The sequence below is a fragment of the Hippichthys cyanospilos genome, chromosome 1 (assembly GCF_059441005.1).
Source record: "Hippichthys cyanospilos isolate Australia breed blue-spotted pipefish chromosome 1, RoL_Hcya_1.0, whole genome shotgun sequence".
NCBI classification, from domain to species: domain Eukaryota; kingdom Metazoa; phylum Chordata; class Actinopteri; order Syngnathiformes; family Syngnathidae; genus Hippichthys; species Hippichthys cyanospilos.
The window spans coordinates 27,758,579-27,774,318 of record NC_142369.1 but is presented as its reverse complement, the minus strand read 5'-3'; the positions used below and the strand labels follow the sequence as shown (position 1 = coordinate 27,774,318).

Below are 15,740 nucleotides of genomic sequence, written 5' to 3'. Positions count from 1 at the left end.
GACAGGTCATCTGAAGACCAGTAAACAATTCACTTATGCCACGCTTGGCCCGTAAGCCAGAACAAAACCTTGCTTATGTGTGTCATGTATAGTTTTGGGCCATATATTTATTTTCTGCCTCATCGAGTAAATACATTCATGTCTGTATGCGACAACGTGTGGTAGAAAGCTCCGGCAACACGGGCACATAGGTGCAAAGTCCAGCTGATGTTTTTGAACAGCATTTTAACAAAAATGTTGGGAGTGTGTTAATTTCATGGCTAACAGTGCTAATATTAGGTATGAGTACATGCTACATACACAAAATAATTACATTCCACAAAAAGTACAAAATTCAAGAACATCGTTCACATGTCCTGTTGAAAAAGTAAAAGAACAACACTGCAATGCTGGTGAGGAGATAAGTGCAAACTCTTCACAATGATTGTAAAAGTGTAAAGATAGTCCATTACGCGATTGTGTTCAGGCATACTCGTACGCCTACGGTATAATGGAGGTATGTTGTCAGGTTAATAATTTCCATTTGGAGATAAATACACCCCCCCTTTCTCTATTTGCTATTGCTAGCCCATCTCCAGGCTTGCATTTATCGAGGTATTTTTCTACTCGTCAGAGTTTGATAATAGTCTTTTAGTTGTTGCTCAAAAATGGTCGATGCGCTCCTCTGTCTTCACCCTCGGTGGTGGGCTGTCGGTGCTCCCGGGAGGCTTTGAAGGGTTGGAATTCGGTTGCTCCTTTGTCTCATTGTCTTCATAGCTCAAGTTATCATAGAGTTGTCTCATGTTGTTTGTCAGCTCCAATTCCTGACGGGCCTTGGCTTCTTCCTGCTGGCTCTTCAGCAGCACGGCTTTATTCACACCAGGCCCTGTTCAAAGCGCAAATGAAGATGACAAATGCTGTTTGTTTGTGCACCTCTTACAAAAAATGGAATCCGCTTTTTGAACTTTGTTGAATGTTCCTCAACACCCTACCTTCAGTAAAACGTTGATCAGCTGAATATGCATACAACATAAAATCTCACCTGACAGCTGAATATCCCAAACATTTTGTCAGTAGTCTAGTCAAAAAAATGAAAAGACATTTACCAAAGTAGCTCAGCACCACAGGAAGGAAGATGAGTCCGTGAGCCATGCCCAGAAGTGTGATGACCAAGTTGAGGCGAAAGAAGAAGATCTGAATGAGCTGCGCTTTGGCGAAGGCCAAAACCAGGATGCCGGGCAGGTTGGTCATCGCAACACCGGCAAACACCTTCGGGGTTCAAAGCAAAACCTGTTAGACTGCGGTGGATTGACACTTAGAAAAGCCCTTAGATCAACGGAAGCAGATTATGTGACTCACTGCACTGCCCATGTTGGCCGTGGCCTCTTTCGCTCGCTCCACATGTGTGAGCTTAGTGCTGAGCGCAAACGATCTCGTCAGGTGAGACACGAATTCCACCGATATCCCCACCGCCTGTGAAGAATAATGAGATGCACATCAAAAGACAAATACCGGACAAAGAAAATGATTCATGACTATAACGGAGTTGTATCGCACTGCTTCGATTGAATGATTTTGCGCACTTACCGTAACCAGGTTAATGAGGGCCACAGCGTTGTAATGGATTTCCCAAAGTGTCATGACCCCAACAGTGTCCACGGTGATCATGATGATGGTGATGAGGTTGAGCAGGCCCGAGCGCAGATCCAAACCCAGAAGCAGACAGCACACAACAAATGTTGGCAGCAGACACAGCGAGATGTTGAAGAGGCCCTCTGGTACGATGGTCAGGTACTGCTCGTAGAAAACGTTGGTCACCCTGGGAGCAAGACACGGGTAACCGTTTCGTGTCAGTGATGAACCCCATGATTGTTTTGGGATTAGAAAAAAAAAAAAGGGAGAGATTTAATCCAGAGTGCTGTGCCATCCGTGTCTCGTTTAATTTAACTTTTGAGCTATGTTTCTAGAGTTATTTTTAATCATGTCTTATCCAGGTACTCCACAAGATCCATCCTTTAACATCATATGTTTTATTTTCTGGCTTGACTGCCGGAAAACTGTGTCGCAAATGTCAATTTCCATCCATTAAAAAAATAATAATAATAAAAGTTAAGTTCTGTAAAGGAATCATTGTAACAAAATGTACCCTTCCTGTCTCAGCATGAAATCAGATTTGTTTCTCGCTGCTGTTAAAATCTCACTTAGCCCCACTAAACGTAAACATAAAGTGCCTTCACTTTCACGGGTTTGAGAACCGCCGTTTTAAGTAACGTGAAAAGAATCTGTATAGCCTGAGTATGTCCAATTGAAATGGTTTGTGTCTGTGAAAACAGTCGTAGAGGAGAATTGTTGCAGAAAAACATGAGGAAAGAAGGGATAAAGTCAAAAGCAAGAGCTCTCACGTGTAAGGGAAGACCTCAAAGTCCGGAGAGGTTCCACTTATATTCCTCATGGTGTCGGTGATGCTGGAGGCCAACTCCCTGGCCCTAACTAGTGCTGCGGTGAACTCCTGAGAGTTGGTCAGAGGTGTGTGGTATGCCATGAAGCGAGAGGCTGTTTGCACAGGCAGAGAAATGTCACCATGCGTACGGCGTATCTCTTTAAGAAAATGACAGTTCTGGACGGGTTCTGGTGTTTAACGTGTCTCACCAATGATTTCTCCACTGTCGTCTTTCACCACGGCCGTGTCGTAGGCTCCCAAACCTCTTTACGGCGAAATCACAGGCAAGTCAGTCGCGGTTTCCGCCGGGACGCGTTTGTGTGTATGTAGGCAATACACACCCTTTGGGACACTGCAGGTCAGGACGGTTGCCCAAGAAGTTAGGAAGAAATCGATTGAACTGCTCCACGGTAGGCCGGAGGACGCCGTTTGGGGGCTTCGCTACACACTTCTTTCCACATAGTAAAGAAGCTTGGATGACATGAGAGCAGGGCGGGTCATTAGAATGTTCTCAAAACACATTGACAGTATTATTGGGTTGTCGCCAACAACGCTCACATTTGTCTGCAGGGCAGAACTTTCCAGCGTTTGGACCGAAGCTATAAAGTCGACAACATCTGGATCCCGGATTCAGCCAGTCGATGAAATCATCTACCCAGGAGTTTGCGGAGATGCCAATGTATGACCTACAGACCATAATGATATCACAGTTACAATAATAATAATAATAATAATAATATATACATGTAATAAAATAATTATAAATATAACAGCAATATGTAAGATCTCAGTTAAAATTACTCACAAATATAATGTTTCAATATTTAAAGGCTTTGTGTCACAATCATAGAAACTAGCATTACTAACTGCTAGAATCTTTAAAAATTATTTAGTCTTTTACTACTTAAGTAAAAGAGATATGCACTTGGCAGCAGCATTACACAGCATGTTGAATTTCATATTACAGCACGCGTTTACAGTACACACAAAATATATACGCTTTCACATTCATTGGAATTCTGGTACTTCCTTAAAACAATACCAATCTTTCTGTTTTAGGTGTTTACTTTTCACTTCTGCCAAATTTGCTGTATCATTGTATTTAATAAAGTATCAAACATATAATCGTTTCTAATCTTGGCACAGTCAGTGACAAGTGACCTTTATCGGTCCGGAGCAGATCACGTAACTGACATTTCTACTATCAGATCTGATTGTGAGAATGCGTAAGGCGCCGCTACGATATCTGCAGGTTCAAGGATGTGTCACGTAAAAGGCTATAACCGAAGGCCAACATCTGCTTTTCGGAGAGTTACGTTAAAGGACAGAATGAAACCTGAAGGGCCCACTTTTAAACACAAAGAACTCACAATTCAGGGTGATTGGCAGCATATTGAATCTTCTGCGTCATTGAGAACTGGTCACAGCCCACACTGGAACACACAGCGTTCATGCCATCCACTGAGCTAAAATTGAAGCCTCTTTTTGTAACAAAATAAACAGGGACGCCCACTTCCAAATATTTGTATAAATACTGGAAGTAATCCAGCATATATGAGCCCTGCGACAGAAGAAAACACATTTGTGAGGCATCACAAGGAGAGCAAAGTCAGGGTAAAACCAGCACCCTGTGCAATATCCACAGGCAAGAGCCAAAACTGACCTTGGGCATGGCCAATTCCTGATCCAAACCCACTGTCACGTTAAACATGAGGTACACAGAAGCACTGAACATGAAGAGGAACACCAGCATCTGGGGAGAAAGTTGGCAGAGAAAACCTTTTGAATCTGCCTGACCTCCTGATGTGAGGATAACAAAGGCAACTTTTTGAGGTCATACCACGATGAATCTAATGTAACGGTTCAGCAGCACGGGGGCATAATAGTTCCTCATGAGGGGCAGCAGGAAGCCCTCATTGGGCTTGTTGGATTTCTGGGTCGTTACGGTGACGCAGCAGAGCAGCTCGCAACGATTCTTGTCTTGGCGCCGAGCGTCCAGCGACAGCAGTGCCACAAACGCTGTCATCTGGAGAACAAAGTCCATCAGCACAGCCAAAGCGGCGTACAAAGCGAAGCTCTTGACTGCAGGCATGGTGGACAGCGCCCCTTGGAGAAAAAGGAAACATGGCACGTTGCACAGAGTCTGGCTGCCGTTTTGAGACATTTGCTTGATAACGTCACATTTTGTTTCCCGTCATCTTGTAAGTTTAAAGAGAACATGACATTTGTCAAAAGGTCCTCACCTAAAAAGAAGCAGACGGACTCCGAGAGACTGCACAGGAGCATGCTGGGAGCCACGTTTCCGAGCACGCGGCCAATCTGCTGCTCTCTATTCTCTCCGGGCTTACGAACGTCTCTCTGCCAAATACGAAGGCTCGGTCAACGACGAACACAAATATGACTCACTGTCGAGTCCCGGTACAGATAAACACCTGGTACTCCAGAACAAAGATGAAAATGTTGTCAGCTCCGACCGCGAGCACCAAGAACGGTACGACCTGCAGGATGACCAACGAGGAAGGAATGCCGATCCAAGAGTAGAAGCCCATGGAAGCCAGCACTGAGCATCCAACTACCAAAATCCCACCGAGGCCCACAAGGAACTTTGAGTCCACCTGTAGAACGTGAACGAGGAAATGAACTCTCACCGGCTTCACCTATATTTACTTTTTGTCGAACCAGCATAAACGGGCCAAAGTGTGAAGCCGGAACAAATTCTTTTGGAAGCGCAAATGTCTGTGGAGAATAACGGATTTGAATCTTACCAGTAGGCGTCTCCATGAAGAATACTCCCCGAGAGCAACGGCAATGTAGATAAAGATTACAGCGTAGCTGATCATGAAGATGGGAATGTCCTCTGCCGTGGTCCGATTGATCTCATCCTCCAAAGACCTCTGTGGACATTTATGCAAAGTCATACATTTAGAACCAGAGTACCCACCCTGCGCGTATATGGCCTTTAATTACAGGGCTCTCGAGAAATACAAAGAAAAACATTGAGACATAAATGGATCCATGATGGTTTTCGTAAGCTTCGACCAGAAAACATTGTCAATAGTGACTTTCCCGATTTTTACCACACCTCTGCCATGTATGCAAACGTAAAGTTGGTGGTCGGGTCCCTCTGGTAGTCTTGGACAATTTTCAGGAACTCTTTTTCCCACTGCATGGCCACGTTGTACTTGACGTTGGTCCGCGGGTAGTTGTTGAGGGAGAAGGTCAAAATGAAGGCCTCTGCATTGGTGTACTCATCACCTGGAGAGCAGACATGCTTAAAGGCACTGGTTCACCACTTGAATAACCACCATCTTTTTAAAGGTCTATTCCTCCAAGATTTTAGGAAGAAAAACTGCTCCAGTGGCTGCATAATCCGCCTTGCATTTTAGGAGTCAGTGCTAACGCCGATTCAAAGTCTACAGGTCAAATTTAGTCGCCGCGCACTTATTTAAGAAATGCTCAAGTGGCTCAAAACGGACCCCTGTGGGATCCCTCAGGATATAGCATGACGACAATCGCTCCGGGGGCGATGATGATGATGATGATGTCATGTACGAGAATAAATGTCTTTGCTTGTCTTGGAAGAGGAAACCTGATTTCAGCAAAAGTCAAGAATAACGATGCTATGTGTTCTATGTGGTCCAACTTATTCTGATTACAGGGTGTGCTAGAAGTCTTTGGCACATTTCAGGTCCTCATATCTACCGGTAAAATGAAACTGCTACTATTTGAACGCTAAATGGAGAAAGTTTTGGTAATGCTAGGGATTTTTTCAGATCCTGTTATGGAGTTGACTGAACCAGAAATGACATTTTGCGTCCATGATCTTGTTTTGATGTGTGCTCACATCGAATGTCTTTGAACATTCCATGTAAAACATGAGATTGGATTCAGAGGGGTGTTTTTATATCCTTAATAGTTATTTTCAATGTCAAAATAGGCACAGGACTTTTGGATTGCCCTGTACCATTGCACTTGTAGAATATGAATTTTGCAGCAAACCCTCCACAATTGTATCCATCTCAGGCGGCGGCCATTTTGCCACTTGCTGTTGACTGCAAATAACCGCACAGTTGCTCAGAGCTTGGGTAACCACCAATCCTGGCTCAGCTTGACAATGTCACATGACTAAACTCAGAAAAAAGGGGAATTGTGATTGATCAACAGCAAACTGCAAAATGGCCGCTGCCTGAAAATAAAAATCTGAATGCCGCATTTAGACAAGTGAGCGTGCATAAAATATCGCCAAGAAAATTTTGGACTTGACGTCTTGTTTGGTCAACACTTAAATATAGTAAATCCTCTGTTTTGATCCAAATCCGTCTTAAGAGCGATCACTTGATAATGACTTGTCTATCCAGGTCATTGCCCTTATTGCTCTTATGTTTTTTTTTGTTTGTTTGTTTGTGTAATTGCCTACTTTATTATTTGCTCAATTGTGGAATGTAGTCTGCTCGGGGAAGTAAACAGAATAAGAATTTCATTGTGTAGTATTACTATGCATATGAGGATAAAATCTTAAATCCGATGCTCCGAGCCACTCACCCACGTAGCCGCCGACAGCCAGGAAGGGAAAGACTGGAGCTCCATAGTCAGCCATGCAGCTCAGTCCTAAATCAGTGATGTCTTTGAATGACAGAGGGGAACTTGAGCAGAAGAAACAACAAATATCTCTGAATGAGTCCACCCTGGAGCGCTTTGCATCCACCTCCATAAGAATAAGAGCACTCACTTGAGGCAGTAGATGAGGTGATCTCTCCAGTCCACCTCTTTGGTCACCCCTAACTCAGTCATATTCACCTTGGCATTGATGTTGTCCAAACTGTTCTGGAAGTATTGTGGCAAACTGTTGACCGCACAGTCGGTCAGCGAGGAGTTGATGGGGTTCAGTGGAGCAAAACACACATCCTTCAAACTCGCTGTGCGCTTTAGGTCCTCTGACCAGAACTCGATGTTCTAGAAAAATCAAACAGGTCAGCACCGCATGGAGGTCTGGATGTGCTTCTGCCATGTTACCTGTATTTTTTTCTGGAGAAGCAGCATCTCAATGATGAGCTCTTTGGACACAAGGCCACTAAAGTTCTGCGGCCCAAAGAGCAAAGAGTCATACATGTGGCCTTTTCTGCCCGGTGCTGTCAAAATCAGTTGGTTGGTCCTGAAGAAAGGGCCGAAGTGTTTATCGTGGAAATCCTTCTCCTGACGAGCTCGGCTGCTGGGAGCCGACCAGAGCTCCACTGGGTCGGTGGTGAGCTGGATGGACATGAGGCCGGCGGCGAACGCCGCGACGACGACAGCCGACACCAGCAGTACCTTAGATGGGGAGCACAGACGAACAAGTCAGATGACCGTGCGACAAGGAGCATCTTGATGCGTGAAGATATTGATCTTCTGAGTTGGACAAAGAAATGTAAACACAATAGTAAAGACAGTATTTTCATTTGTTCGCATTATTTGGGTAATATGTGTTTGTGTATTTACATGTGTTGAAGTATTTAATCAAAGAAGTGAACAAACGCTGCTCTGGTCAAATTGAGTAAATTGGCAGGAAGACAGCAAAAATACATATTACGTCTCCAGCGTGATTGTGACCCACGATATTGGCCTTCAGAAATCAGTGAGATCCATGTTAAGGCATACAAAAGTACCGTACCAAACCCATACGATACATCTGCTGTTTATGGATTGTATCACACAGAACGTTGCAAAATTGACTGTTATTTCAATAAATTAATGGAACAAAGAACATGATAAATCATGCTCAAGCTTGTGTGTATGTTTGTGCACCGATACATCGCCCTACTAAATGATAGGTTACGAGATTAATAATTTATGATGGTGTACCTGGATGCAGCATGATATTTGGGGAAACTAACCGTGAGGGGATAAGTAGCCATGAATGTTCCCCACTTCTGAAACACAGAGCTGAGGAAGTCCTGCGCAGCCATGCTGTTCTTGTCAGCGCACGTCACCTCCGACGGATGAATGATTCGCTGAGTGACATCGTTGCAGTTCTGATCTTTGCCCCCCCTCTTTTTTTTCTCCTTATCCTGCTTCTTCTGCGACTTGACCAGGCAAGAGACCACGAGGAAGAACAGGAAGGAAAATATCAGGAGGCAGAATAAGATGATGGCAATGACCAGGAAACCGTCCGTGCCCAGAAGTCTGAAGGGCCCCGGTGGCAACTGGGGAGGCGGAAGGACAGGGCAGGATCCTTTGCAGTCCTGACACGAGCACACCTGACCTCCGGACGGCGTGGTCTCATTGCACCGTAAGGCTCGCCCGCTGTAAGGAATCATACCCTCGGGTACTCCCTCTGTTTCTCCTTTTTTTATGAGTCTGAAATCAATGTCCAGTGGTGCCAGACCGTTGCTTGAATCTCCCTGGAAGTCGTACCAGCGCTGGGGGGTGCAGAGCTTGGCGCCGTAGCGGCCGCACATGGTGGCGATGGCGAAGCCTCCCGTGGCGGGGATCCGCACATTTTGACACGACTGAAAGGCGATGTCCGCAAAGTTGCTGGTGAGGTACGCCTGGTACTCCACTACGGCCTCTCGGGTCTTTCCCAGATGTGTGACATTCATGACCTTTGTGACTTTGACTGTCTGGCTCTGGTTGGGGCTGCAGGTGTTGATGCAGTGCACGTGGGCAAAGTTTTCAGCACAAGAAGGGCAGCGCACCAACAGGGCCTTCGATAAAGTCAGACTCTTTTCCAAGGATGACAGCTGCTTGATGGAACAACAGGCAAACGTGTTGCCGACACCCTTATCCAACATGGGACACACCTGCATATTGGGAACGTGTTTGATTAGTCTCGTTTATTTGATATGAGTTGCACTTTCTTGCCATCATTACAGACCTCTTTCAGTTTGAGGTAGTGTTCTCCCGTTAGCCCTCGGGCCGGGCTATAATTTCGGCAGGGGACAATGGGAGGGATGAGTGTCTCTCCTACCGAAGGGTTTTTGCCACATTCTTCATAGAAAGCACAGTAGCCGGGTTGATGCTCAGCCTGTGACAGCACCTGCGCGGCCCGAATCGCAATCCGAATGAGAAAGACCACAGACAGTTAGTTGATGTTTAAACGTTGGAATCATAGCCAAAACTAAAAGATATTTGTGGTACCAAAGTCACTTTTATTTCAACTCTTTTACCTCATTTAAACCAAGCTTATTGAAATTAGTTTATGGAACGCATAAGCGCAATATCTAACAACTGGAGAAAGCCCATCGGGATGAAACCAAATCATTTGCATCCAAGCTTTTCTAATCCTACTTCACTTGGATGTGTGTGTTTTTTTTTTAATCAAACGTTAAAGACAATATTGATATTTGCAAATAGAAAAAAAACACTTGAGCAGATTAATCACGACTTACGTTGCTGTGTGCTTCCAAAGATGTCCAAATACAACCCCATAAACATATTAGCGAGGTTATCAACGTGGCTGTACTGTGCCCCAAGATAATAACAGAAATGGTGAACTGCAGAATTTCAAGGTTGACTAATTTGACATTTATGGCAATATAAAAACAAATGGTTAGCTTCAACGACACACTATTGGCATGCAAAAGTACTATATATATATATATATATATATATATATATATATATATATATATATATATATATATATATATATATATATATATATATATATATATATATATATATACACACACACACACACACACACACACACACACACACACACACACATACGCGCATGTGTGTGTGTGTGTTCTTTACCTTTTAAAAAGTGAATAAAAAATGACATATATTCATGGCATGAACATCATCACATTTATAAAATACCGAATGTAAGTTGTAAAATTTAAAAGACCACTTGAAACTATAGGGATTTTATGACGATCGGAATCAGGGGGAAAAGGTAGCGTTTTAATTTTTGTTTTCATTTTAAATGCAACAGAAAAGCAAAATAATCCAGAGGTACACAGACATGCAAAGATAAAAATATAGATCCGTTTTACAACACACTACATCATAACAAAGACAAATGTAAATGTAGTCACAGGTGGAACACTGGCTGTTGCGGGAAGCAAATGTCAAGATAGCATCATGTATCGACGGTAATGTCTTTAATATGGAAATTTTTTCATGTTGAAAGTGATGAACAGTGCAAAGCTTAGCGGCTTGCGACGTGCGCAAATGGAGGGGAAAGGATGGTACAGTGTTTAACTATAATCTATCTGAAAAAAACTGATGTGCCAGCCAAAAACGATTTACTGGTTCACTAACTTCACGTGCTTGATACAACTGCTCCACTGGCCATATAAATAAAGCTTGTGTTAAAAAAAAAAAAAAAAAAAGACAATTTCGATACACTTTTTCCCCTCCTAAAAACATTGCCAGGGTATGAGAGCCACAAAATCGGGTGATCATGGTGTAAAAACAAAAACAGAGTACAATTACAAAAGTGTCATTTAAATTGATAAAGACAATCTCACCGTGCATGTCAGAAAAGTGATCAGGGCCGCGACAAGACGCATGACTGACTAGTTCGGCCACAAAAGGCTCCTCAGGCACAGTAGAAAAGTGTCAATGAATTACTGCTGTCCCTGCATTTGAACGTCCACTTGTGGGGAAGTCTGAGTCGTCCTCTCGGTCCTGTCGCCCCTCTGCCCGTTCCGCTGTTTACTGATTGGAATGCACAAACACCCTGACATGTTCAGTTTCAGTACAGCGACGATGTCACTGTCTTATCTGGTCTGATGCCATGCCTGGCCAATGGCAGGTATGGATGATCAATAACTGTGTCTGATGATTAACTTGAGGGAAGCTGATAGGGTTGCCTGGGAGAGGCAAAACGGCAGCCAGAATAGAAAATATCAACCACACCCTCTCTGATTACCTTCCTGGAACTATACAGCGATCAAATATGATGTGAATGAATTTGAATCGGATTATTAAGTGCAGCGTGTTTCAAGGCTATAAAAAAATGCACACCCCTAGTCTGGACAGTCCTAACTTTGGACCGGTAATCATCAACCAGTTCCGTCGGCACAATACTGTAGTTGGACCTGGGGTGTCTGACTCATTTTTATCCTGGGCAGATTGTAGTGCCGGTTTCTGTCGGAGGGCCGAAATAACTGTGAAGACAAATAAATTTGAAGTATGTTCCTCACTCACTTACCTAGGTTTTGAGATCAGAGGCTGGGAAAAAAAACTATTCAAAAGTCAGATAGGGAACAAAAAACGCTTGTTTTTTTGCTCCCAAATTGTTTTACAGGTGTGAAAGAAAGAAAGGAAGGAAGGAAGGAAGGAAGGAAGGAAGGAAGGAAGGAAGGAAGGAAGGAAGGAAGGAAGGAAGGAAGGAAGGAAGGAAGGAAGGAAGGAAGGAAAAGGAAACCACCTGCAAGTTTGGTATTTAAGCCAGAAACTTGCAGTCAATTCAGTATTTCACGGGTCACATAAAATGATTTGGAGGGCCTTGAGTTTGACATCAATGAGTTGGCGAGTCAGATGAAAAAACTCCAATTTCAACTAATTTGTTTGGAAATGATTTATTAGTTACAAGTCATACATCTTTGTTCATGGGTCTATGAGAGTGAAATATAATGACTGGCAGAATAAATAAATGTTCGTCTCGAGTTTTGCGGTGTGAAATGAATGCCCCGGCTCAATAACGGTTGAGAAACTGAGTTTGCCCGTTGTTTCTATGACTGATGGCTGCAGCATTTTGTTGTTGATGGACAACTCTGGACAAATGGAGGGTAGCGGGCAGGCACGTCACGCAGGTTGTATCGCTACCTCGATCAGATCCCGCAATCAAGGATTAAATCTGTAATTGACCTTGTTATCTTGTGTCAAGGTCAAAACTGTGATAAAAGTCAAGCTGCATTGTTGGATGCGTGCGAAGAGCAAAGGTACTCGAGCGCCTGCAACGACGATAAAACTTGATTGTGGAAAAAGACAATACGAAAAGGTATCAGATAGGGACTTCTTCGCTGAAGCAATGAAAAGTTGCGGCACAATATGTTCAAATTTTGCAAAAAGTGATTCATGCACTTTTTTTAAAGTTGTTCATTGTATTGTTTTGAGATCATGAATACGCATCTTTCTACTGTCAAGGATGCAACTGGTATATTTTTTTGATGTTTTTAATTGGAAAACTGCTACTTAAGTCATTTCTACTCGAACTTGGTACAGAATGATCCGGCGTCATTTAGGTGTTTGTCCTGTTCATATAATGAAATATGAACAATGCCTCATAGTATGTGTTGGTTTTGGACTAAATCATGGTAATTATACATTTTGAACACCAGCCATTAATACACATTAACAAACACTCGTAGGTGGCTTTTTATATTTAAAAAAATAGAACAATCTGAATACATTCAACATTTAACAAAAGTGTAGTTTGTCACAGACATACTTGTCATTTCTGCAAAATATACAATCATCTTTACAGAATTATTAATGATGTCGTAACACATTGTAATGTAACACTTGACCGTGCTGATTTTAGAACTCTTTTTATATATATAATCATTCTGTACCTTGCACTACAGAATGGACTTGAGGGGAACCTTCCTCAGCAAGATTTGAGCTACCACCTACTAAACGGAGAAGATACAGACGTTTACGCAGTAAAGATAAGAAAGAAGCCCCTTTGACAATCTGCAAGTGTCAACCATTTAGAGGGCTCTCGTTAAAAAAAAAAAGCACTTTTTTAATTACATTTGTAGAAAAAAAAAAAAAGGCCCAAGCACAGCATCAGCTAAAACATCAACAGACTCGACCTTTACTTCATTGGGTATGAACGCCTATGTTGACTGTGTACACACATACGATTATTCTTCAGGATAAGGTTTTGGAATGAAAGGTCATTATTAAAAATTTTGGCCAAGTCTAATGATGACCAAAATTGTGACAATTCATGTGGACATGCATACAAAGCTGAGGTTTAAAAACGGTGTTGTTTTACGCAAACATTTAGACATCTCATAGAAGGAAAATGAATCGTACTGACTCATGTTCTGCAGACTGAGACACACCTTTGGTAATGCACTAAAGGCTTTCCTGCTGTGCCTCATGATAAGTAGACCTTTTCTGATCAATGGCGTCTTTACTTAATAACTTACTTTTAAGCTATTTGAAACCACCGAGGAAAAGTCCCCAGTACACTTGATCGATTCATTGCAATCAAATCCTTCAAAAGATTACTAGTCTAACTCGAATATTCTTTTTTTTTTTTGCTTTGTTTATACACCGCACAGACACCATTCGGTGATTCATCACGGGAAATGTTAATGATTAATCACAGGAGTTCCTCAGTGACATAAGTGCATCATCAGCTGCCAGGATTTTATTGCTAATCAAGTTTAAGGCAGCAGAGAGCCTCAGAGTATTTAATTATTCCTAAAATGGTGTACGTTTACGCTTGTCTTCTAAACATTAATGAATAAATAAAAATCAGCAGGCTCACAGATGTTTTCTTTCAGAATTTAATCAAAGAAAACAACAAATTCAGAACAAATATCTTTTAGCATCCATATGAAAAAGTGAGACGTAAAACAGATGGCTCAACTGAGGAGCTGAATTCTAAAAATGCTAAGTCAAAAGTACATTGTGAGGAAAAATAAACAAATAAACAACTTTAAAAAATTAAATTTTGAACCGTGTCATCTGTGAACTTGAATGTATAAAAAAAAAAAAAAAAAAACGTTGGGTAAGCAAACAGAATTTAAAATCTGCGTTGCTTGTTTGGTACATAGTCCCCCGGTCCGGGAAGACCTCTGGGAAAACCACCCTGGCCTCCGGGCATGCCGGCTTTGATAGGAGTGTTGTCTACCGGCATGCCAGAGGGGCCCATGTGCATCCTCATGTCTTGCTCCCGCCCGTCCCCTTGGAAGGCGCCCCTGAAGCCCTCTTGCTGCCGCTTCATCATCTCCTCGCTGCGCAAGCGGTTCTCCTCCTCCCTCCGCCGACGTTCCTCCTCTTGCCGAAGCTCGGCCTGTTTTCGCTTCTGCACCTCTTGACTGTGGAGCTCCTCCATCCTGCGCAGCTCCTCCTGCCGCCTCAGCAGATCTTGCCGCATCAGCATCACCTGATGCTCGTGTCGGGCCGCCTCCATCTCGGCCTCCAACTTCTCCTGGGCCTCCTTAATGTTGCGGTCCACCATCTCGTACTGCTGCTTCTCCATTTCCATTAAGGCCTTCCAACGCATGGCGTACTCGTACTCAAAGGAGCCCGGCTGAGCGAATCGCGGAGGCTGCTCGCGCTCTTTATGGTACTGCTGGTTCTTGTTGATGAGTTTTTCCGACAGACCCTCCTCGTCATCAAGCTGCTCCATGGGCTCCACGGTAATGGGGCGGGGGAAGGCTGTAAGCAGATAGGCGCCGTCATTGCATTTGTCCAGCGCTTTTCTTGCGGCTGGTTTGTTGGTGTACTCCACTATCCCCTTGCCGGTGGGCCTCCCGCGGTCGTCCACGATGATCACCGCTCGCTCAATCGGCCCAAACACGGAGAAGGCCTCCTCCAGCAACTCGTTGGACACGAACTCGGGCAGATTCTTGACAGACAGGGCAGCACCGTGGGTTGCGAATCGGACGCGGATTGGTCTACCCCTGAACGGAGCATCATCGAGCTCGGCCCTAGCGATCTCTGCGATGATTCTAGTCTCCAGGCGGATGAAGCCGAAGCCTCGCTCCTTGTTGACGAAAACCTCGGTGGCCTTGCCGTATTTTGCGAACAGCTTCAAAATGTCATCCTCTGTGACGCCGGTGGGTAAGTTTCCAACAAAAAGCCTGCTGCGCTGGGTGAAGGTTTTCTCACCGGGCTTCCTGAAGCTTTGCAAGTCCAGTGTGAAGGCCTCGTTCGGGCGGGTAGTGTCGCTCGCCTCCTGTCCGTTTGCATTCCCTTCGTGTTTCTTCTGGTCTCCTTGACCAGACTGACGGTTCGGACCATGGTTCTGGTATGAGCCCCTGTTTCCTTGCATTTTAATTTGCAACTGGTTCAGAAACCGAGTCGATAAATCGCCCGAATTTCTTTTCAGGGAGTGAGCGGGTGCACTGGCGTACTAAAATGGCGAGCCTGCTTGTTGCTGTGACCCTATTGTGACGTCAAACTAACGCGACAAATATATTTGAATCTTGGCGTGAATATGACTACTGAGGGAAAATAATTGCGATTTCGCTTGAGGGATGGTGTAATTCACCTTAACCCAACGATCCTGTCAACCAATTAAGGTAATCGCGGTTTCTTTTGTTTCCTAAAACATCTCTTTAGCGTGTTTTCCTTGTTCAACCCAGCATCTCGCGAGAATACACGACATCTTGGAGCCAACGTTCCAAAAGAATCCTTCTTAAGGAGA

The 15,740-nt window shown here is 43.7% G+C and overlaps 2 protein-coding genes across 2 annotated transcripts; both read right to left on the bottom strand.

Moving 5' to 3' along the window:
* Positions 1 to 89: 89 nt before the first annotated feature.
* npc1l1 (NPC1-like 1) lies at positions 90 to 11,048 on the bottom strand. Its single transcript, XM_088412304.1, has 21 exons — positions 10,873 to 11,048; positions 9,270 to 9,431; positions 8,290 to 9,195; positions 7,433 to 7,726; positions 7,149 to 7,372; positions 6,962 to 7,062; positions 5,502 to 5,674; positions 5,185 to 5,313; positions 4,852 to 5,034; positions 4,663 to 4,777; positions 4,260 to 4,525; positions 4,083 to 4,172; positions 3,790 to 3,980; positions 2,978 to 3,105; positions 2,761 to 2,890; positions 2,629 to 2,684; positions 2,382 to 2,532; positions 1,567 to 1,798; positions 1,339 to 1,452; positions 1,086 to 1,248; positions 90 to 865 (listed from the first exon to the last, which is right to left on the bottom strand). Exons 1-21 carry the CDS (start codon positions 10,912 to 10,914, stop codon positions 642 to 644), a joined length of 4,074 nt encoding a protein of 1,357 aa, XP_088268430.1. The 5' UTR covers positions 10,915 to 11,048; the 3' UTR covers positions 90 to 641.
* A 2,810-nt stretch (positions 11,049 to 13,858) lies between these two features.
* nono (non-POU domain containing, octamer-binding) lies at positions 13,859 to 15,494 on the bottom strand. Its single transcript, XM_088414570.1, has one exon. It carries the CDS (start codon positions 15,363 to 15,365, stop codon positions 14,112 to 14,114), a length of 1,254 nt encoding a protein of 417 aa, XP_088270696.1. The 5' UTR covers positions 15,366 to 15,494; the 3' UTR covers positions 13,859 to 14,111.
* Positions 15,495 to 15,740: the final 246 nt, after the last annotated feature.

What these genes read in the sequence shown, in the direction of transcription:
- nono (XM_088414570.1), bottom strand. Translation starts at nt 15,365, where the DNA reads ATGCAAGGAAACAGGGGCTCATACCAGAACCATGGTCCGAACCGTCAG.
- npc1l1 (XM_088412304.1), bottom strand. Translation starts at nt 10,914, where the DNA reads ATGCGTCTTGTCGCGGCCCTGATCACTTTTCTGACATGCACG. An exon ending in TGGCTACTTATCCCCTCACG is followed by an intron (nt 7,727 to 8,289) that starts GTTAGTTTCCCC and finishes TCCCCATCTAAG; the next exon opens with GTACTGCTGGTGTCGGCTGT. An exon ending in GGCTGTCGGCGGCTACGTGG is followed by an intron (nt 5,675 to 6,961) that starts GTGAGTGGCTCG and finishes TCTGCTCTCCAG; the next exon opens with GTGATGAGTACACCAATGCA.